Source organism: Crocodylus siamensis, chromosome 14, assembly GCF_052110815.1.
Source record: "Crocodylus siamensis isolate JL-2025a chromosome 14, ASM5211081v1, whole genome shotgun sequence".
Taxonomy (NCBI): Eukaryota; Metazoa; Chordata; order Crocodylia; family Crocodylidae; genus Crocodylus; species Crocodylus siamensis.
In genome coordinates, this window is record NC_143408.1 from 7,109,406 (window position 1) to 7,132,453 (window position 23,048).

The window sequence follows — 23,048 nt, forward strand, 5'->3', positions numbered from 1 at the left end:
TTGTGTGTGAACAGTGGTTGAAAATGAAGAATTGGGTCGTAAATAATACTGGGATGTGGCATTGACCCCCTGGGTGTGGGCCTTGCCAGCACAACAGCCCTGGGAGCTGGGGCAGGCAAGCTCATGAGCTGGATCTAGAGGTGGATTCTTCTGTCAGGAAGAAGCTCTATGGGTGGGATGACCCCATCATATCTTTTACACGTCTAGCTTACATAATTTCTAGCACTTGCAGAAATGCTAAGATATAACAAATTGATACTTTATTTGGGTGCTGCAGCAGTATTCTGTATATCTCTTACTAGAGGTGCACTGATATAGTGGTCCATATCGTATCAACTCTCATAAAAGGAAATTGGCTTTTTTTGGCCAACGTGGCCAATAATGTCACCAATAAATGCCGCATGAATGTGTGCAGCTGCAGCATACGTGCAGCCAGAAACGTACCCCAGCAGCTTAGAGAGCAGCATCTGGCTGGTAAGTCTGTTGTAGGGGAGGGAAGGGTTGTGGGGGGCACAGATCGGGACCCCGATAGTAAGAGACAGAGTGGGGCTGGAGCTGCTGCCTGGCCGGGGCAGGTCAGGGTGTGGGACAGAGCGGGCGGGGGATAGGAGGGTGACTCGTGCACCCCCAGGGGAGGTATGGGGGTGCGTGCCCTCCTATATTTGTGTGTGGGGCAAGGGTGGGCTGGCTGCAGGCTGAGGCCAGGGCCTGTGCTGGCCACTTCCCAGTGGGGGAGGGCAGAGCTGCACTTGGGGTGAGATGGGCGGATGGCAGTGGCACTGGGAAGGAGAACTATGGGGGTCAGTGTGGTAAATTTTGGGGTGGCTATAGCCCACTCTGTAGGCACCACTGCCCCCTTCCTTCCAGCACTGCTGCTGCCCGCCCCAAGCACATCCCTAGCCCAGCCCCACTGGGAAGAGGCCATTGTGGCCCCAGCCCACAGCGGGCAGCTCACCCTGCACACAAATCCAGGGGGCACATGCCCCCCATGCCTCCCCTGGGGGTGTGGGCAGCAGTAGGAGCTGCCCATGGCTCTGTCCTGTGCTCTGCCCTGACTGAACAGTGCCTGCCCCTGCCTGTGCTCCAGCCCTGCTCCCTCCCTGACTGCAGGGGCCTGATCTGCTCTCCCCACACCCCTTCCCCCCGCAGTAGACTTACCGGCCAGGCACTGCTTTCCAGCCTGCCGGGCTGCATGTCAGCAATCTGATCGGTAATGGCTGATATGGCTGGTTAATAATCAGTCATCAATATCAGCCAAAAAAAATCTTTATTGGTGCATCCCTACCTCTTGCACATTAGACAAGGTTCTTGCCCTTCCTCTGAAAGTGCTGTTGTCTGGGATTATCAGTCTTGTCATTGCTGTTGTCCTCATCAAGTGTTGTACTTGATGTACTGTACTGTAGTGTTGGAAGTCTTAGGAACTGCAGTGCTGGCAAAGTTGCAGCCTGGAGATCCCAACAGTAAACTTGTCTTAAATGACCACAGGCTTGGTTCGGTGGCAAAGATTTGGCTAGGTTTGTCTACAAGCACAGCCCTAACACCTTTTGGCCTAACAAGTACATCAGACCGGGAGCTAAGGCATTTGTACCTATGACAAGGTAGCCAGCACAATACCACACAGGATCCCAAAGGCTGCTACAAATTTCCCATGATTTCCAATTCTTTTATACAGTGCGCAAAACAAAGGATGTATTTATGGCATTCCTTTGGTATTTTGAATGTCTCAAACAGTCCTGCACCAGGGACTTGTTTCACGTTCTGACTTAGGTATTCCCATTCCAGCCTTATCATCTTGGTACTGGACTATCCTACCTTGTACCATCATTTCTCCCTCCTGCGTCTTGGCAGGAGGTGCATCTGTCACACGTGCCCATTTTGTTTATGTGAGGAGTTCATGCATCAGTCAGGTTTACTAGTGAGGCCTACTCTGGTCAGTGCTTTAACAAAGCGTTTGTGTGAGCAGCATGTATTGATCAATGCTCCAGTGAGGCTTATTCCCTTCTTTTTTTGTCTTTTGTCTACTAATCGTCCTGGAAAAGCATAATTACAGGTAGAGGGTAACCCAGTGGGCTAGACGCTGTTTTTAGGTTACCTTGTTCTACCCTTCTATACATTCATGCCCCTCTTGTCTACACACTGGTCTGCACATTCCCTTGTATGACCTGTAGACAGTATTTTCTAATTGTTTGTCCCATGGATTGGGCCTGGGAATGTTAGGTCGGGACTTAAGTTGAGAGGAGCGGCCTGCTTGGAGCACTTCATCCATGCAATGATAATTAGCCTTATATGATGTTGATGCATGATTGAATATATATGTATAACGTGTGGAGAGGCCCAAAGTCAGACACCTAAGAAACCCAGAGTTCTTAGGTGTTTCCCTCAGTTATGTCTTCACACATCTCGGGTGGCATTCCAGTTGCTGCCAATTCCTGTATTGGTTTCCCTTGGTTTATATTCTTCCTGTATTGGTTTCCCTTGGTTTATATTCTTCCAGATAAACTCCATATTCAGGCTCGGGTAATAGAGCAGATCCACTTAAACACTTCACTGGAACTGGATACAATATTAATTTAAGTCTTGTCTTGAATTTTCACTGAAGTCCCACAGTTTTGGTCGAGCAGTTAAATGTGGGATGCATAACACCCGCTTGTGCAAACAGAAGTCTTGCTGGTTTTGGCGTAGCTGATTCCTTCAGAGGAAGGGAAGAAACTTCATCTAAGATAGATAAATTAACTGAGTAACAACTGATGAAAAAATGCCATGTAATTCTTCAGAATAGCATAAAGCATAATACAATAAAATTGGTTAATGATTAAACAGTAGTAGTATTAGGTAAAGTATCATTAGTTACTTTATAACTAATAGCCTTATAGCTAAAGTCAGTCTCTTTTCAGTCTGGTTTTGCATTTTTACCATTCTGGCATTGGTGATGTAGATAACAGCACATTCCAATTAGCACAGTCACAGTTGCACCTTGTATTATTGTTAGTACCAGACTTTGTGTTTGGACTGTTAAGTGTAAGGTGTTGTCTTCCAGGATAGCCCACCCAGGTGTCTTTACTTTTTCCCTGCATCTTTTCTATATCCTGGATTTGTTGTTGTGTGAGGTCAGTTATGGGAATTAAAGCTGTCTTTGTGCGGTTTACTAGACCTTGTATGTCTAGGTATAGTTCTGTGACGGGGGAAAGTAAGTCAGTCATCAAATGTCTTACATGGTATTGTCAGAAGGAATGATAAACTCGGTTAAAGTGCTTAGAAAGTAAGAAAGCGTGAGTCCTTATTTGAATTACCAATATCCTGCTAAAAAGCCAAGAAAAAGATCCATTTATATAAAACAGCAGCCATATATTTTCTTATAGGCCTGTTAGGAATTCCTGCTTTAGCTCCATTGCTTCACGCTCTTCCTGGGTCTAGTATTGAAACAGACCCCAAACCAGACTTGGATGCTGCATGAAACAGAACAGCATTTGTGGCACATACTATTAATTTACTTTCTAAAGCTAGCTTGCAATAAAAAAAATATGGTAACCTAGTAAAAATAAACCTTTGCAGTAAGGAAAAGGGCTGAAATATGTTCACAGAGCTGTGGCTACATAGCATCACTAAAAGCCTGCTTGGAGTTCATTACTCCCTCTCCTAGAGGTTCCCTCACTTGTTTCTTCCCCTGAAATGCATTCTGGTCCTTCTTGGGAATTAAAGGATCAGGAACTCGGTAGCTCCTCAGCGGTAAGTTCCTCAAGATGGTGAGCATGTCCGTTTGCACAGTGGCCATAGAGACATCCTGATACTGAATGGGCTGCTTGCAGCTGTGCTGATAATACAGATGATCTCAGCATGGCCCAGAGCCTTTGGGGGCAATATTGAAGGACTGAGAAGGAAGCAGTGAAGTCTTAAACTTCAGCTGGAGACAGTTTAATGCAGGGGTGTCAAAGGTATGGCCTGTGAGCTGTATCCAGTCCACAGAGCCCCATGATCTGGTCCACAGTGCTGCCCCTGGGCCTGGGCATGTGCCTTACACAGTGTCCACTTCATCCATTTCAGGATCCATGCAGTATGTGGCTCCCGTTCTGGCTGGTGTGGGATCTGCACTGTGTATGTTGTCCTCTTCCCAGGTGTTGTGTGCCTGTCCTGGACCAGCTAAGGCTCTGGGCCCCCAGGCATCCCATGTCCTGGATGCAGCATACAGGGGGATTGGGGAGGGGAGGGAGGTCTGTGGGCCTGATTCAACTTGTGGACTGGCCCTGCACTACTCATTTGACCTGTGTGGCCACATGAGTTTGACACCTGTGGTTTAATACATGTATAAGTATTTATTTTGTACTGAATATATTCCAGCTCTTCAGAATAAATTAGTAAATCCTGGATGAAAGCAACTAAAGCTTTAAGCAAAAATGGACTGATTTGTAAGTCTTAATTGGCCTCCTAGGCCCTGTCCTGTGCAGTTCACATACAAGCAGGTCTTCCTGAATTCAGGAGAACTACTCCTATTTCAGGGTCTTTAGGTTGAAGACCTCCATGTCCTGTGGTGTGACCTGCACCAGGTTGGAGCATTGCTTCACTTAAGCAACCTGTTTCAGGTGGTGATAATCATATCTCTAGTCAGCATATTTGTGTGGGGAATGGGGGAAGAGTCAAAGTCAAGCCTGGATCCTTGTGAAGGCTTTTTATTTCCAGTTTTTATAAAACTTCCTAACTCCCCTCCTGGGAGTTTATGGGAAGTTAGTTGGGGGACTGAGAGGGTGGCTGCCCTCCAGGGATGTCTGAAGTGCAGTGCCCTCAGCCTTTGCTATCGTGAAGAGTGAAACCAAGGCTGAGATTTGACTTGGCTTCACTTATCCTGAAGCCAGCTGCTTTATATTTATTGACCGATTGATAACTGTGATGGTTACTATATTAAAAACTGTTTTGATGCTCACTATTATTCAACTGGAACATGAGCTGTTTCAGTGGAGAACTCTTTCAGTAAAGGTAGAGATGTGAACGTATGTGGAAAAACACTGATCAAAGGATCACCCCTACTAGATGTTCCTGATCCTTCATGATGCTGGATACATAGTCGCACCTTAATTCATGACTCATCAGACATGAATGATGAAGTCAGAGGTGGGAAGGATAACAGTGGATACGAAGAATAAATTGGACCATCATAACAGGGAAATAACCTTTAAAGGTTCTTGTGGATTGCAGGGATTTTTGTCCCTATTTTTCTTGCTGTCTTACTGGTTAAAGCAGGTTTATGAGACAGCCTTTTGTTTGTATGCTTTCAGGTTTCTGTATTCTGATGAAGTTCAGATTGGACCAGAGACTGTGATGACAACACTTTACACAGCTAAAAAATACGCTGTTCCTGCCCTTGAAGCCCATTGTGTGGAATTCCTAAAGAAAAACCTTCGAGCAGACAATGCATTCATGCTTTTAACGCAGGTATGTTCCAGACCCATTTCTGTTCCAAGTCGCTTAAAACAAATCCAGCAGTTCCATTAGTATCAATATTGCTTATGCTTTGGAAATGCACTGTAGAAGGGTTACTTTTTCAAAAGGAGTAGAGCTCTCTGTGTCCTGGAACGTGGGAGGTTTGTGCTCTTGATTCTAGAAAGGTTATGACCGGATAGGTTTTCCCTCACTGATTTAATGAGGGTCTACACTGTTCTTCATTAAAGCTTGATTTACAAATACTTGCAACTCTTCTTGCCAGGTGCATAAAACTATAGTACTTGGGGTTCCTTGATGGGGTCAGGACAGTTGGAAAATGTGAACTTGTTCAGTGGTGAGGAAGGCTTTACTGAGCTTCCTGTGCTCGAAAAGGTTCATGCCCAGCAAAAGTAAAATGAACGCGCTTGTTGACATTCAGGATGTCTCACAATAAGCACTCGCTGCATTAGAGACAGGCTGTCTGCTGGACTGCTCCTTTTTTGAAAGATTTCCCCTAGAGTAGGATTTCCACCACACATACGGTATTGGAAAAGTGAGCCTTCTCTTACCCTCTAATGCTGCAGGCTGCCCTCTTTCCTTGGAAGGGAAGAGATGACAGATGTCAGGTGGAAGAGGTAAGGTCCCTGTTTCCAGTAACTGGAGAGAATCTTTTCCTCAGGCTCTACAGCCAAGATACCAGGGTAGGTGGTGTACAGGGATGAGGAAGTTCTTGAGAGTGGTTCCCCTGGTCCTGTCTTTCTCTGAGGTTATTTGTAAGAGTTGTCCATGCAGCTGCCATTCTTCTCACTGCTATAGGCAGCCTATGGGAGTACAACATTGGGAGCCTATGGGAGTCCTTTATTGCTTCTGCTTGAGTTGGGAAAACTTAACCTTTCTGCAGCTTGTTAGTACTGTAAGTGGCATTGCCTTTCCTTCCCTGTTTTCATCCCTGTTAGGACTTCTGCTCTCATTTCAGGCCTTTGCTGGGATAGTGCCAGCCTGTGTAGTCATGACCAAGGGCAGATCCACAAGTTCCAGGCTATAGCTATTCTGTTGTGGCACTCTGCCTGTTACAGTGCCTCCAAATCCTAGGCATGGACTGGGGCTGCGTTGTAGTGGCATGCTGCACAAATGAAGGAAGAAAACTAACAAATATGTTGTCCCCGTTCTGCTTCAGGGTAGGGAATGTTGTTCAACTCCCTTGCTAACAATATATGAGCACAATGGGGGAAAGGTGCCTTGAACTATTGCAGTGGTACTTGTCTTCTAGAGGAATGAGCCCAGTTTCCATTCCCAGTTCAGACTGAGTTGCCTTGGGGCATCCTGTCTTGTGCAGTTCATGGCTGTTCCTTCCTACGTGGTTGTTTGGATGGGTGCTTTGATTCGGAGATCGGCAGCATCTGGCTTTGTCATTTTACTTCCCAAAGCCCCTCAGTGCCTTTTTGAGATGCTTACTTGGGGGTATATTGGTGAGGGGCTAATTTAAAGACCCCTTGCTTTAAACAGTACTCTCAGTTCTCCAGGAACGTGAAGATCAAGCTCCAACTAGTTGTATCACAAGTGTAGCAGTTTGGAGGGTTACCTGCCCAGCTGCCATCTGTGAAATTGTCTCCCACAAAACCGGTGTCAAACCAGGCTCTGATTCCAGAGCTCCACTCAGCTCCTCAGATAGCTGAGGTTCTGTGCCTGGCTGTACAGTCCTTTCACTGCTGGCCCTCCTGACCCATTGAAATCATTGCAGGAGCTGACCGAGATGAAATACTGCCAGTGTCCTGCCTCTGAACCTCTTGCAGAAATATCAGTGGTGGGCGACTACCTTCATTGTCTGTGCCTTCCTAGTTCACGGTGCTATGCCAAAGTGATGTGTGTTGGCAAGTGTCGCTCTGATCAAAGAAGAAATGCAGAGTAACTACATCCCGGGGGTGTAGGAGTCTGGCAGGAAGTGACTTAGTGGGCATCAAAGCTGAAGATTCAAAGCCATATAGCAGTGATTGTCAGCCAGGGTGCAGCAGCATCCTGGCATGCCTCGAGATCCTTTACAAGGGTGCCACAGAGTACTAAACAGTGTTAGCACGGTTAGGTGTGCAAAACAGGAGTCTCAAGAAAAGCCCAGAGATTTCAAATAAGAAGTTGGTGTTAAAACCATTCTGACCTGGCACGGTCTTTCTGAGTTATTCAGCAGAATAACTCTATTTATTTGTTTATTTATTTATTTTTAATTTTTACTCCAGGAAAAAGTGAAAGAGACTGAAAACTAAGACCTGGTGTTTTCCAAGGGGTGCCTTGAGTCTAACAAGGTTGAGAGAGCCACAACTCCTGGGAGCCAGGAGACTTATCACTGACAAGGCTGAAGCAGGGAAATGCCAGTCCAGGAAGGGAGGCTCAAAACAGCAGTTTACTAGATCAGAGCCTCTTGGGTTTTAGTGATAGTACCTGGAGGTCCCAGCCAAAGTTGTGGCGCCATTGTTTTGGACATTATATATGTAGGTAGCTAGATAGTTGCTGCTCTGAAAAGCTTATAGTGTCAGTGAAAAAGAGGGAGGGGGAGGGGTGTCAGCATGCTCAGGGACAGGCTATGCGTGGTCCTATCTCTCTGGATGGCTCTCGGGAAACTAGTGTAAGCCACAGGGAGATAATATCCTCCAACACTAGACTTAGTAACCCAGATGGAGTCTGGATCCTTCTGCCACTTCAGGCATCTTTCTGAACTCTGCAGGCGTTACACAACGCTTCATGAACCTCAGTCTGTGTAGCTGCACCTGGGCAAAATGTGCAAGCACTTTGCACTGGAGGAAGGCAGGACTTGCAACAGGATGGCTTGCTTTGACCTATTGCTAGATTGAGCTGCATTAGTGCAAATCTCACTTTGCATTGCAGAGGCCTACCTACTTCTTGAGGTTTGCACTGATGCCATGGCATTGAAGTAGTTAAATGCTGCAAATGTCCTTACTGCAGAGCAAGGTGTTAGTCAGCTGCATTAGGCTTCCTCCGGTAACATAAAAATAATTGGTATGGCTTATCCACAGCCAGCTGACATGCTGCGTGTCACTTGTCCTTATCTGTGGTTGTGGTCAACATAGTGCTTTTTCTAACCTGATGTTACCTTCCAGTAAAGATGAGCACGAAGATGTATACAGTTAAATGGAATTGATGCAATTGTTAGGCCTGCAAGTGTTTGCATAGTTGCACTCACTCAATTCCTGTGAAGTGTTGTCTGCCTGCATCACTAGTTCCCATGGCTTGCAAACTAGTGTTGTAATAAGTCCACTGCATAAAATCAAGATTGGGCAAAAAGATGCAAAGTGTAAACAGTTTTTTATCTTTGTGTTAATGATGCATACTTACTTGTTAGGCAAGACTCTTTGATGAACCCCAGCTGGCCAGCCTCTGCCTAGAGAACATAGATAAGAACACATCGGATGCCATCAATGCTGAGGGGTTCACAGACATCGATTTAGGTAAGATTTGTTTTTTTCTTTTTCTCTGCAGTCGCTTGTTACATGCGTGACTTTTTTATTATGCAGGTTTGTATTTACTTGGTGATTTCTCCCTGTGGCTTTGCACTCACTACCTGGAAGCAATCTCTGGAGCGTTTGAACCAACAATCCCTGGATCAGCTCTTGGAGGCAGGTTGCTCTCAACAGAACTCTTGAAACTAGACTCTGGAACTTGCTTCCCTCATTGTAATGACAATTTTGTTCTCCAAGGCATGATAAAAGGCCCATCCCTTCTGTTGCTGTTGGCAGGTTGAGGGTGGGTGTAACTTACCTTCTGTGGGAAGGGTTGGCATTTGTCCCAGGTTTCCATTAGATGCTTGAATTAAAAGGTTTTGCATTTTGAAGCAAGAGTCAGATATTAAACATTGCATGCATGTTCATGGACATCAGGGACCACTCCATAAACCTAGATCAGTACTTGAAAGGTCCTTTTTTAATGGAATTCCTTCTTAAAACTGGAATTGGAGCACGGATAATACAGTGCAGCCCTTTTGGCTTTTCCACTGTTTATCTTGTTCAAACTTGTAAATAGAAATTCCTTCTGTTGCACCTAGTAAGTGTAACCAATATGTGGGCCCTGCTTGCTATTGCAATGGCATACCTCCTCGTGGAATGTGCCAGCCTAATGTCAGCCATGCACACAATGCTTGGGAGCAGCCTCACAGTTCCTTTGCTCCCCTCGGGGTCATTCGTAGAAAGTTTGGACCATTTAAAATCAGGACATTCGGGTTAGTGCCTAAAGTCGTTGCTGTCCTGCCTTACAGACACCCTGGTTGCGGTGCTGGAGAGGGACACCTTGGGGATTCGGGAGGTTCGTTTGTTTAATGCAGTGGTTCGCTGGTCGGAGGCTGAATGTCAGCGGCAGCAACTTCAGGTGATTCCAGAGAACAAGCGGAAAGTACTGGGCAAAGCACTTTCTCTTATTCGCTTCCCATTGATGACTATTGAGGAGTTTGCAGCAGGTAACTGAATCAAGGAGCTTCTGGGAGACTTGGTCTCTGCTTTCTCTCTCTTGTAGAGGATGAAGTATGTTAAAGTCAGTTTTGTCTGTAAGACTATCCTGTGCTATTGAAAATGTTTGACGGCAGAATCTGCAGGGTAAATCGGTCTTTTCTAATCCATTTCAGGAGACTGAATCTTTAGTTCTCCAAGTGGAATCCCATTGTCACTGTCATTGTCTGCTGTCAGTATGTTGTTGTTGTTTTTTTTTTATTGTTGATCTGCATGAAAAAGCCAATACCTGAGCAGGGCTATCCTTCTGTGTTCCAGCATCGTGTGCAAACTACGTCTTCAAGAGTACTAACAGTATTAACTAACTGTGATAATAGTCGTATCTTATTCCTAAATGTGACTTATGAAACGAGGGGGAATCATTGGTTGTCTATTTTCTAATTGCTCTCCGTTTTGAAATTGCCATCCACGTGACCTTTGCCAGTCTATTATATTAGCTTGATACAAGATAATGCATCAGTTCCTGGTCTGATTTGGCAGCTAGCTTGATTTAGGTAGCCTTTATCTGGTGAGAGTTAAGATTTGTTGGGAAGGCGGGGAGCAGGAAATGTCAGCCATTTCTGCCTATCTGCATCTTTCCTTTCTGAAGGTTTTTGGCTTTTCTTCCCCTTTAGTTATGTGGGAGGTTTGCATAGTTTTGTGATGTTTATGAAGCCAGCTCTTGAGTCTGGCAAAGCCAGGACTTACTGTCTGCTGCTCTGAAGACTGCTTGTTTGACTCACGGTCCCAGTCATCCCAAAATCAAAGGTGGCATCTTGCTTAGGGGTTATAATTCCTTAATGGGCACGTCTACGTGAGACGCATACTGTGGAACCGACTAATTAGCTCCGCAGTAAACGTCTCGGGGTCTACGCTTGTGGCTCTGTTAGGGCACAGGGAAATGATAAACTCCGCAGCAGGGTAGTACTTGTAAATATAGACGCTACCTTGTTGCGGAGTTTTTTTTTTTTTTTTGTGCAATGGCGCACATGTAGATGCTGACCTGGCTGGGTGGGGCATGAGGGTGCTTCGGTATGGGGGCTGCCTGCGGGCTGGCCCTACACTGAAGCACCATTGTGCCCCTACCAGCCCCTTTGCAGCACATGGAGCCTAGCTGGAGCAGCCCTGGGGTGGCAGGCTGACCCCTGTGGCCCCCTTGCCAGCTGTGGCTGCTCCAGCCAGGCTCCATGTGCTGCACCTGAATAAACTCCAGAGCTGATTGCTCTAGAGTTAATTGCTCCATGGCACACGTTCAAATGACAATAAGCCCCAGAGTTTATTCATGTGCACTAACTGCATGTGTGGATGCGCCTAATGTGTAGTAAATGTGCCTCCAGCATTTATTTTAGCTTTTTTTAAAGCCTAACAACGTACACTTTTTATCATTCCCTTAAGCACTAAGGATGGGATCTTGGGTTTTTTTCAGCTTTGTCCTTGCAGCATTCCCAGAGCAAAGTCTTCGGCTTCTGTTCTGTGGAGGTAGGAAATGGGAACGGGGCCCACGCAAGGGGGTGTGATTTCAGTAAAAGCAGCTTATATGCTAGTGCTGAAGTGGAGTTTCACACGAAAGCCTCTTGGCTGGCAAGCAGATGTGCCACACCTTTCCCGCAGGACAAGTAATTTGAAACGCTCTAGAAGTAGAATTGCAGCAATACCGGGTATGTTGAGACACGATTTGTTTGTAGTCGCTTCTTGCAGATAGTTTCCATAAAGCCATTTCAATGTTCACAAGACCTGTTTCTTCAAATTATGAGTCTTTTGATGCTACTTAAAGGGGATGCTATTTAAAAAGCTGAATGTTACCGGCTAGAATTGCAAGGAACACCTTAGATGCTGAAAACACTTGTGTTAGTGCGCGCTGGACACAGTTTGTATGATCATTTTCACTGTTCCTCATTTCAGTATTTCTCATGCATTGAAAAGCCTCCTGTAAATGGAGAAGCAGAACAGCTTGTAAAACTACTTTCTAAAGGAATTGAGGCGTGCTGTTTAAATGGTGCTTTGTTAGAAACTGGGATGGTGTTTTAAAACTTAATCAATTTCCAAAAGTTTGAAAGTAATGTCCCCTTTAGAAGAAGAAAATCTAGAATAAACATTTTCTGAACAAAGATGAGAAAATATTTTTGTCTTAGCTCTTTTTTAACATCTTGTGTTGCTGTAACTATAATCTGATCCCTCCACCCCGGTTTTTCCCCCAGTCTGTTTTCCAGACGGGAGCAGGGAGAAAAATGGTTTTCAAGAAAGTGAGAGTCAGATGCCAAATAGTGGGGAGGGAACTCAGGAGCACATGTTAATGCCTATAACAATATCTATTTCCACTTTTAAAGCTACCTACCTTTCAAGCTGATTGTCACCCTCTGACATCTGCTTATCTTCCTCCTGCACTTTATCCCACCCAGTGTCTTGTCCGCAGTGTTGAAAAATAAGTGAATGTTTATTCAGTCTAGAAGTACTTGGGACTTGCATGAAATATTAAGGTAACTTAAGTGGATGGGAAATCAGAGGTGTGCCTCTGATTCTCTAAATTGTGGTCGAATTTAGCCAAGCACACTTTGCGTGCGTGGAACTGCATTTATGATGCATCCGCATCTGAAGCGTCCCATACAGAGAAGCATTGAATTGAATAGCTTGATGTACAGGGGGAAATGTGGCCAGGTCTTCCGTGTTCTTGGTGAAGTTGAGTGAGTTTCTTGCAATAACTTCTGCCAGATCCCTTGCATACATCACGTAGGACTGACCTATTTTCAACAGAGTTGCTTCTTGCTGTAATACTTGCGACGATTTTTGCTTATTAATCGGTGACAGGGTTGCTGTCTCTGTGCTCCTTTCCAGGTCCTGCCCAGTCAGGAATCCTTACCGATCGTGAAGTGGTGAGCCTGTTTCTCCACTTCACTGTAAATCCCAAACCACGGGTGGAATTCATCGACAGACCACGCTGCTGCCTGAGGGGGAAGGAGTGCAGCATCAATCGTTTCCAGCAGGTGGAGAGCCGCTGGGGGTACAGTGGGACTAGTGACAGGATAAGGTCAGCCTTAATGCCAATTCTGCTGCTGATAGGTTAACGTTCTGCTGAGCTTTGAGTCCTCGACCTGGCCTAAACGAGAAAACTAGCATGTAAAAAGGGTCCCCTCCCAGCCAGGACCCCCAATATACAGGCACATTATATTGCGGAAGTGTGACTTGCTTCCTTAATGAGGCTAAGCCGTGCCTGTGCAATAAACAGTGCTAGTATCAAGTGGGAAAACTGTAGAGTATCGACAAAGCTCTCGATTGTGCCAGCTGATCTTGCTCGAGTGTCAGATCCCTTTTCCAGTTGTTTCCTGCAGCCTTATATGGTGGAGGTAGATGGCAATCAAATCATGACTTATTCCTGGATGACTAGATCTCTGGTGGTGATCCACTGGTGCTCTTGCATCTGTTTCCCTTCTGTGTGAAGGTGGTAAATAATGGGGGCTTATTGTTACAGGATTAATAGTATTTTAGGGGAGGCCTTAGGATATATGCACTTGCTGTACCTGCTTTTTTGCTAACATCAAGTTGGTTTCTATAGTTTTAAGCTTCCTGTGGATTCTTGCAGGGTCACAAATGGCTGCGGTGATATGGTTGTAAATGCTGTGAACTAGTGGGTAGATCAAAGGTCTGGGGTCAGCAGGCCTGGGCTGTTTCCAGATTTTCTTGCCTTGTGATGTAAGCGAGCTACTGATGGAGGAAATAACCTGGAAAGTTGCATTCAAATTCTTGAATATCTTCGTTAAGTTGCAGTATTTTACGTATCTGCAGAGCCGTCAGTTGGCTGTTCTGAGCAATTGGTTCGCCTTCCTTGTGAGCTGTGCTGGAGAGGGTGTTGGACTCTAATATTATAGAGCAGAGAGACTGCTCGGAGACTTGGCAGCTGTCTGCAGTGAAGTGAAATGTTGACAGCCGATGGTTTCAAGGTACATTCAGAGCAAGGCTAGCGTGGAAATTGAGCGCTGAATGTTTTGCACTGGTCTCAGTTGGTCAGCTCTGAACATGCCACCGATCTGTGTTTTTCAAAGCACAGCATTGAAGCAGTTGGCAAAACTAGTGGGTAAGGCAGTGAGGGTTTTGATACGCAGGAGTGTGGAACGCAGTCTGGTTTTGGGCAAGTTGAGGCTTTCTGTGGATTAGGACAAAGTGCTACATGTCTCTTCCCTCCTGTCTTGGAAGATGGAGCTCTACATTTTGCCCTGGGGGTGGGGAGGAACTGCTGAGGTTGTTCTCTACCCAGGCCAATCCAGACAGCAGCTGTTCCAGAGCCTGTTGTGTAATTGCTGGATTTAGCTGCAGTTGTGTCTAAGGGCACTATTTAACTGGTCTCTGCTTCAGTGAGCAGCGGTGAAATATTTAATGCTACCGTTTAAAGAATTCTTATTAGGGCGGAGTGTTACCTTATTGCAGGAGGTTGGAGCAGTTCCTCCCTCCCTGCCGCACGTCAGGCTGCCTGGACTCGGGTAGGTCACGCTGCTTCAGTCCATTCAGCTCACACCTTGGAGGCCATCTTCTGATGAAAGGCTAGCCTCTAAGTGCAGCTGTTGTAGCAGTGGGCCGCAATCTCAATCTGCGCTGGGCCAGACTGCTTGTGGTCACAGGGAAGTTAAATGCAGACATTTTCTCCTGTGGACGTTCCTGCACCTCTCAAAGTTCCCAGTTGCTCTTCATACTCTGCACCCTTAAAACTGCAGCACCAGGTGCCTTGTGAAACCTTGAGTGTGAAATACTGTGCTAAAGTAGCCACACATCCTTGTTGTACTGCAGCAGGCCAACTTGCTGCTGTTTTGCTGACATTTGTATTTAATTTCACTATTTTGCAGGTTCTCAGTAAATAAAAGGATATTTGTAGTTGGGTTTGGATTGTATGGATCGATACACGGGCCAACAGATTACCAAGTAAATATACAGGTATTCTTTTTTACTATGTAAATGTATCTGCCATTTGCTTCTATACAAAACCTTACAGGTGGCGCATGTTTCACTCTGCACTACTCCTGGGAGTTGTTTTAGAAAGGCCACATTCATGCCGTACAGAAATATGGACCAACAGGGTGGCCAGCGTTTGGAAGCACGTTTGCTTCAATTTTCGTTCTTTTTTGCGCAGTTCGTTCCATTGTACTGGTCACGGTGGCATTGCTATGCTTCTGCATCTTATGACGTTTGTAATGCAGTGCTTTCACATCAGTACTGTGCAGACATTTCCACACAGCTATGTCCTTGCTAATTCTGGCACGTAGCAATGGTACTAGGTATAGCTCCAAGTTCAGCTGGTACCACGTTGGGCTCGATGCTGTACAAAATGCAGTCAAGCATGATCCTTACCCCAAAGCAAGATTCACAAATGGGTATCACAAATGGGAAAGAAATGAAGGGGAGAGAGAAGAAGAAACAAGTGCATGTATACAGTCCACATGCTTCTAGACAGCCTGGCATACAGACTTACCTGTTTTCTCACGGGGGTATTAAAAAAACATGAAGGAAAAGAAGTCTACCAATCCAACTCTCCCCACGGAGTGGAGGGGTAGCATGTTCATGAAGCCAAAGTAATGAGTGAAAGCAGCTGCCTTTGTTTTGCTCCCTTCTGGCTTCTCATGTTCTGTCTTCCACAAACCACTTTATACAGAGGCTTTTACCGAGCCGTTGTTCTGCCTTTGCACCTGTACACTTGGGCAACAGTTACCCTGTCCTTGAGGGACACAAATACCGCAAATTAAAAGCTATTGAGAGCTCCAGGCTTTTTTCATAAAATGAGGCACAAACCAAGTGCGCAGTAGGGATGGTGATTCCATATTTATGGATGCTTGTTTGGAGTGAGACGCACGGCTAAGCCATAAGGAATGCATTGGCCTGAGGTCTGGAGTGAAACTGTGCTGGCAGAAAGCTCCCTCCTCACTTAGTCCATGCAGTTGGCGCAGTCTATTTGCTTTGCTCTGGATCCACTTGGCAGCGTGGAGTGATGTGGGATCATGTGGCTTGGGAAGATTGAATGCAGCTCCTCCTCTGGATGCCTGGGCACTTAATTCAGATCCAACTCGATGAACCATTCACAACAGGCTGCCAATTCAGTGACTCTTTCTGAAGAGGTTTGCCTTTTTTGAGGGCCTCTTTCTGAGGACACTGCCTTGGCACTCCAGAACTTAAAACTAGGAAGACCTGAGCAAGAATATCTCCCCATGCAATGGATATAAAATCCCAGTGAAAGGGAGTCAAGGTCTCAGAAGTTGCTGAGCTCCAGACTTCTATAGCCGTATAGATCCAAATCATGCTCAGTTGGATTTGAGATGACTAGGATCTGTAACTTCCCTTAACCATCTTGACCCCAGCTACGATCTTGGAGCAGGCCACTGAGAGAGAGGAGTTGCCATCCCTGGAAGTTTTCAGGAGCGGTTTGGACAGACGCTAGGCTGGGGTGGTTTAGTCAGAAATCATCATGTGACCTAGTTTCCTATGATCTCTTGACTCTGCTTGATTCTGATAAGCCAGCTCTCCTCCTTGCCAGGCATATCAAACTGGTAAACCTTTGTTGGCCTGTGTCAAAGTTCATGATATTGTCCTACTGGTTGGTTTTGGCTTTGAGAAGCACCTCTTGTCTCTGGGTACAAAGCACATGAGGGTCCAGCACCTCTGCTGTGAATACAAGAGACCTGACTCCTTGCAGTCCCTTCTTCTTGCTCTCTGTACTGACCTCATGCACTTCTGCTTTTGTGTAGCTGTAGTGTTCAAAGCACTTGTGCAGGAGGGAGCCAGCAGACGTAGTGCAACTGTTGAGTGTGTCCCAGAGAAGCCAGTGAAACAGCCGTGTGCCTACTGAGCAGTGCAGCGGTGTTAGAGTTTCCTCCGCCTCACTTGCACATATTGGGCCAGTTAGCGGAATGGGCAATGATCTGCTACGTTGAAGGAAACATGAGCATACTTAATTAAGACTCTTGTCTGTTGAATCTACCTTCCAGATCATCCACACAGACAGCAATACGGTCTTGGGCCAAAATGACACTGGGTTCAGCTGTGATGGATCCTCCAATACTTTCCGGGTCATGTTTAAAGAGCCTGTTGAGATTTTGCCCAACGTCAACTACACAGCATGTGCTACATTAAAGGTGCTGTACCTGGGTTCTGTCTTTGGGTTTACGGGGTGAGGGGGGAGGATTGACGATAGACCAGAGCGGCTCTGAGCCATCATAGATCCTGGTTTTAGATCTCCCAAGGTACCTTGATGCAGTTTCCTGAGATGTCACTCTGTAGCCCTTAACTCCTGAGGTGCCTGGTAAAGATGGTTAGTAAATGGATTCTACAAAGTTTGCTAGGCAAATCCAGCTTGCTGCCTTAGTGCTGAAGCAGCGGTGTCTTCCTCATGAGACTAGGAAGGGTCTCTGAATTTTCTAAACTACAGAACAGCTGGTTCCTGGCGGTACTGGTTGAGAAAGTAGCATTGGTGCCTCACTGTCAATAATGGGGTCAGTGTCTAGGGCAGAGGTTGCCACAAGTGGCATGGGCAGCTGGTGCGTGTGTGCAGGTGAGCTTGGGTGCTCAGTAAGGGAAGGCAGTGGGGCAGGGCAGGAGGTTGCTACAAGAAGAGGTGTTGGTTGTTACCACCAAGAGCTGTTTAAACTTCCCCTGGTCCTGCAGCCTCTGTTGAATTCAGGGCTTTGGATCCTCACCTGCCATATAAAACAGTGGTGTTGGGGGTGGGGGCCTGGCCAGGGCAGAGTTAACCTGGTCCTTGATGGTGACACCCCTGTTGCAGCAGCTTTTTACCCCAATTCATGTGGCGGCCAGAGGCTCAAGCCCCCTGCCTCCAATCTAGCGTCCCACAGCACAAACTGTCAGGCGTGCCTCTGGGAAGCAGGGATCGGAGTGGCACTTGGGGAGGTGGTGGGGCTTAGCTTACAGCATGCTGCCTGCTCAAAGACCTGGCCACCACTGGCTCAGTAGATGAGCTCGCTGTCCTGGTTACAAACTACTTGTAATGGCGGTGCCGTCTTCATCCTCCCTTGAGTCTTGTGACAAACTTAAGTTTTCAAAGACAAATTGAGGAAGCACCTGTCTGTTTTCTAAGACCCGGGGGTCCTGATCACAGTCTGGCATTCATGGAGATGTGTTTTTTGTCCTGCTCAGAGCACTGACATGATCCTGCCCTGTAGTTTAGGCTATTGAACAAGCAAGAGCACAGTGTATGCTAATCAGAAAGGGTTGTGCATAGTTCTCTCCTGGAGCCTGCCCTGTTGAAGGGGAATGTAGAGTTTAAGTGAGCTGCTCCTTGGACTGTAGAAAATGGTGTCCTCTAAAATACCTGAGACTTGGTAGGCAGGGCAGCAGTGAGCCCCTTTGGGTCCTGTGCTTCAGAGGGTGGAAGGGTGCATGGTCAGCCTCTTGGTTCACAGTCTCACTGTGTGAGTAAGCTGCATGGTTATCCTCCACTGGCTGCATTCCCCACCTTACTCACCCGTTTCCCCTTGTTTTCGGTGACTCCTGCAGGGTCCAGATTCCCACTATGGAACCAAAGGACTGCGCAAAGTGATTCACGAATCGCCAACGACGGGAGCCAAAACCTGCTTTACTTTCTGTTATGCGGCTGGGAACAACAACGGCACTTCTGTGGAGGATGGACAGATCCCAGAAATCATCTTCTACACATAGTGCAGCTGTTGGATCGGGCTCGGGATGGCCTTTTTTTGTTTCCCCCCCACATAACCTTCCCACCAAAATCTCTGGCTGAGTTCGACCCTGCCAATGGGAGCCATACTAGCCAAAGGTCTCAGTAAAACCCTTTTAAAGCTCATGTTTTGCCTTGTGCTCGTGACGCTGCCGCTGCCACGTACAGACTCGCTGGGTCACCAGTCTCATTTGTAGATTGCCTGTGGCTAGGAACTCTTCTCATTTTACCGATGATCCATCTAATGTCATGGGTTGTTTTTTTTTTAATTGTAATGAATGTAGATGCTTTTATATCAGAAGCATGGAAACAAGTGGCTCTGGGTGTGGTTCAATTCCCAGTGAGGAGACAATCCTACGAAAAACCCAAAGGGTCACTGATTCCCCACCCAGCCCCCTTTTTTTTTTCCTTTTGCCCAACTCTGCCTTCTGGGGGGAGGGTTTGCTGTGTTGCTCCCATAGTACTGTGTGGACAGCGCGGTCGCCCGTGACACGCAGCCCACCAGAACGGGCCTGGCATGTTTATACCGTTAACGAGAGCATAAGGGAATTGAGACTTCCCTGTTTCAGCACTACAAGGCCTTGCGGGCGACCTCGAACCAGAGTTGTACGCTCCAAGCAAACCACTTCTGCAGGGTCCACAGCGTTTCCATGCTCTTCTCACTAACTTTGAGACAATCTTTTACTTTAGGCAGTTGGTGGAAGCAAACTGAAACCCTCTGTGGATAGATGGCCATGTACGCTTGGAGAGGACCAGATTGGCTTTCAGTAGAGCTCCATTGTTACCTACGTGCGGGCTCCCCTGCTCTGTCATGGTGGTGCTCTTTTTTTTTTTTTTTTTTTTGGAGCTTACTCTGTATCGTATGTGAACAAACAGGTGATGTCCCTGCTGCAGCACTCAGTGGCAGGGAATCCCTACCAGGCTAAGCGACTCCTTTCTGTTTTAAGGTAGTTTGTCAGGTAGAAGCAACCAAGGTACCTCACCTGGCTGCTGTTCCCCAGCGTGCTGCTGCCCGCTTTTCACACAAGCTACAACGCATCCGACCGGTTTGTTCTGCGTGCATCGAGGCTCTTCATTGGCCCCTCCAGAGCACTGCCGCTCTGATGCAGAGTAGGCAGAGGTTTGGAGCGCAAGTGCCTGTTGTCTGGTAACGCAGCAGACGGATGGGGAGTTAGAGCCAGTTAGGAGAACACGGCGGACATAATTTCCCACTTGTCCATGCACATTTCTCTGTCCCCACTTGCAGTCAGGCCAGGCAGCAACTGCTTGGACCAACTGGGAAGGAATTCTAGCTTCAACACCAGACTGGGCTGGGGAGCAGAGGGCGGCGGGGGTTAATTGCAAAGTCATCCCCCTCTTTCACTCATTCACAAGCGGTTGCTTTTCCCCATAAGCAGGTGTGACTTCAGCTAAATACAGTATTGCCCTGCTGCGCAACTTTACTTGCAACCATCTGAATGGTCTCAGCCTTGCCCCCAAAATTAAGGGGCATTTACCACTCTGTGTTGTGCAGAGGAAGCTGTTCGAAATGCAAGCTTTTCAGCATATGTGGGGCAAACCATTCAGAAGTGGTTGTGTGAGACCTGCCGGTGCTTTGCGGCGCCTCCTTGAAGTGAAGGTTAGCAGGTGGAGGTGACGTTTTCCTCTCCCCTCCTGCCACAATGGCTCTTCCAAGTCATGTATGAGCAGTCGCCTTGCTGGGTTCGCAGCATTGGCATCTAGTCAGCCTTTACTGAGGTGGATGACTTGGTACCTGGTCCCTGCTGGGGAAATAGCCTCTGATTTTTCTTTTTCTTTTTTTTTTCTCTCCTCTACCCTTTCTGGTCTGGCCTCATGAAGTAACTATATATATATATATTTTTTGTCCTTGTTCTGTGCTATCTGGCTAATTTCCATCTGCCAGACAGCAGTAATATTATCAGGAACAGCTCTCACCTAGTACTCAGTAGATAGTAGGTGCTGTTTGACAGTGTGGCGTTCTCTAGGAAGACATTATAAGATGTGTATATTGTAAGCCTGCTTCAGAGTAGGAGGATTTTTAATATGGCCAGTACTAAAAAATGATGGGTCCATGACTTATTGAACCTGATTCTGTGCAATGCAAACCATATTCTGAAATGGATGAACAGAATGGAGATGCTCCTTCCTCTAAGAGGGAAATTGCCTTCTGTTGGAATGTATATAGCTGCCTCTCCCTGCTGAGCCCGCTTTTGCACTCCCATTTTTTCACCTCTCGTCCAAGCTTGTGCCACTGAACTGCATCCGGGCTTGGGGCATCTTTGCCCATTTGCTCCCTTTAGGTGTAAATTCTCTTTGCTGTGGATATAGCGCTCCCCCCTCCCTAGCATTTCTGTATATAAGTGGTGATTGCTGAAGTAATTGGACGATGAGAAGCAAATCTGCACACTTGGCCATGAAAATAGCAGGACTTGGAAGTAAGCAGTTGTCAAGACCTCGTAACCTGGATGAGCTGAGATATAGGCCTCCCTGGTGGCTTTCTCCTTAAAGCATTTTTTTAAATCCTACTGTAGGTTTCCTGTGTCGTGTCCCCCCTTCTCCCTCTCCCAGCCCCTCCTTTTCAGGCCACCAGGTAAGGTCTCTTCTTCAGACTCTGTCCTACTGGGGGAAGAAGTCCTGTTTTAAACTGAACTACATCTAAGCAACCTTTTGTTTTATGGCTTTATGCAGTTTGATGCAATTCTGGCTTTTGTAGATGGTATGAATGTAATGCATTGTGGAACATGCCTGTCTCCAGAAGTTTGAGACCATCCTATTGTATCATGTCACCTTTCCAACAGAGCTGGGAATGTCTAGACTCTAGTGCTTTATTGATGAATGTATCAAATGCTCTCATTTAGTGTTTGCACTCTGCTTTGGGCCAGCTTTGTGATTTGTAAATAGGAAATCAATAAAGGCATTCAGGGTGTCTTTAACGCACAGTTTCTTTGTGATTTGAAGTGAGCAAATGGCAGGAGACTGGCAGCATCACCAAGTTCAGTTCTCAAGCACGGCGTTGGGAGCTGTGCGGAAAATACCCACTGCCGACAGGCTCTTTAATTTCAATGCTCCTTCGGTTCGCAGTGATAAATGATGATAAAGCCTCAGCCAGGACGAGCCCAGGTACTTGCACAGCTTTGCTCCTTGTGTAGCTAATAAGCCAGGAAGTTCATGTGAGCATCTGCCCTGAGTAGGAATACATGCTAGTTGCTCTAAAATTAGTTTGTGGAACTGCTCGTCTTACTGAGCCAGTATTTTTAAACATATGGTTGAAAGAAGCAGGCTTTAATTGGCTGCGCGTCTTGCCACTTCCCCTAATACTCTGTTTGAATTGGTCCATTTTAGTCTTAATACCCCTACTCCTGGCTTGAAACAATTTCCAGCAATTTAAGTAGCAGCACGATGATCCAGTTCCTCTAATAATGCAGGCTTAATGATTTTATTTAAGGCAGGCAAGTGTCACTGAAGGGAACTTGGGCATTAAACTTGAGAATAACAAACTTGAGCTGCTTCCTGTTGAATAAACAGGGCAGCGGATGAACTCCTGAGAGGCCAGTCTGACGGGACTGTTCAGCCATCTCTTGGAAAGCAAAGCGCTCCTTAACAAGGAACTCCGCTCCTCTTGCTCTGAGTCAGCTGAAGTTGCTGAAAAGTGCTGCTGGCTAGGAAAATACCCAGCTGACAGTGGACCCTGATTTTTTTTTTTCTTTTCTTTTTTAAATTGAAAATAAGAGCAGAAGCAGCTCCTTTTGACTGAGAACCAGCCTTCAGATAAAGTCTCTTCCACAGCTTCCAGCATGGGCTTGCGATTGAGCAAGTGCTGTGTAGGGAGGGATATCCCGCACAGCTGTGCCAGCCCATTTACATGAGGCCACTCTAGGGATATTCACTGGTTTTTTTGTTTGTTTGTTTTTGTTTTTTGTCACGAATGCAATTACCACCATGTTCCAAGCGGCTGCAGGACCTGTGCTTAACGTGCTGCTGAGCCCTGCTGGAGGCGGCCTTCTGAATGGGACTAGAATAAAGACGACCTCTCAAAGCATGTACATGTGCCAGCCACCGAGCCTGCACCAAGCACCACTGCAGCTGCCTTGTTTGGACTGTGACCTCTGACTGCCTTGCTGCAGAGCCACCGCTGGGACCCGAGGCTGCTTTTGTCAGAGTCCAGTGACATGTCTCAAAGCATTTGTGATCTTTGCTGCTGCTGCTCAATCCTGCTAGAGACTTTGAAGCCGGCACCTCTGCCTCCACTGACTGTACTGTGCAGACACCGATCAGCGGGCTCTGAGCTGGCAGCTGCCACATCCTGCCCGACCCTGCTTTGCTAAGGGCCAAGGCTCAGCCAGAGGCCACCGTGCCTGCCATGGCCCTCCTGCTGCCAGTTCTGCTCCATGCCTTTGCTCAGAGGAGTGGGACTGTCTCTCTTATGGGGCAAAGTTGGAGAAAGCACCAAATGCTGGGGCTGGATACCTGCTCTGTATCCTGAA

General features: G+C 46.7%; 1 protein-coding gene across 4 annotated transcripts in view; it reads left to right on the forward strand.

Annotated features, from left to right (window-relative positions):
- The window catches only part of BTBD2 (BTB domain containing 2), a 31,545-nt gene extending 10,446 nt beyond the window's left edge, over positions 1 to 21,099 (forward strand). For 2 of the 4 annotated variants that reach the window (XM_090027083.1, XM_090027081.1), the window contains 7 exons: positions 5,268 to 5,424; positions 8,765 to 8,870; positions 9,674 to 9,871; positions 12,732 to 12,924; positions 14,732 to 14,819; positions 16,862 to 17,008; positions 18,387 to 21,099. In XM_090027083.1, the coding sequence (XP_089883209.1) occupies positions 5,268 to 5,424; positions 8,765 to 8,870; positions 9,674 to 9,871; positions 12,732 to 12,924; positions 14,732 to 14,819; positions 16,862 to 17,008; positions 18,387 to 18,548 (1,051 nt within the window). In that variant the 3' untranslated portion in view covers positions 18,549 to 21,099. The remainder of the gene's footprint in view (positions 1 to 5,267; positions 5,425 to 8,764; positions 8,871 to 9,673; positions 9,872 to 12,731; positions 12,925 to 14,731; positions 14,820 to 16,861; positions 17,009 to 18,386) is intronic. The other 2 variants (XM_090027082.1, XM_090027084.1) reach the window with 2 other exon arrangements.
- Positions 21,100 to 23,048: the final 1,949 nt, after the last annotated feature.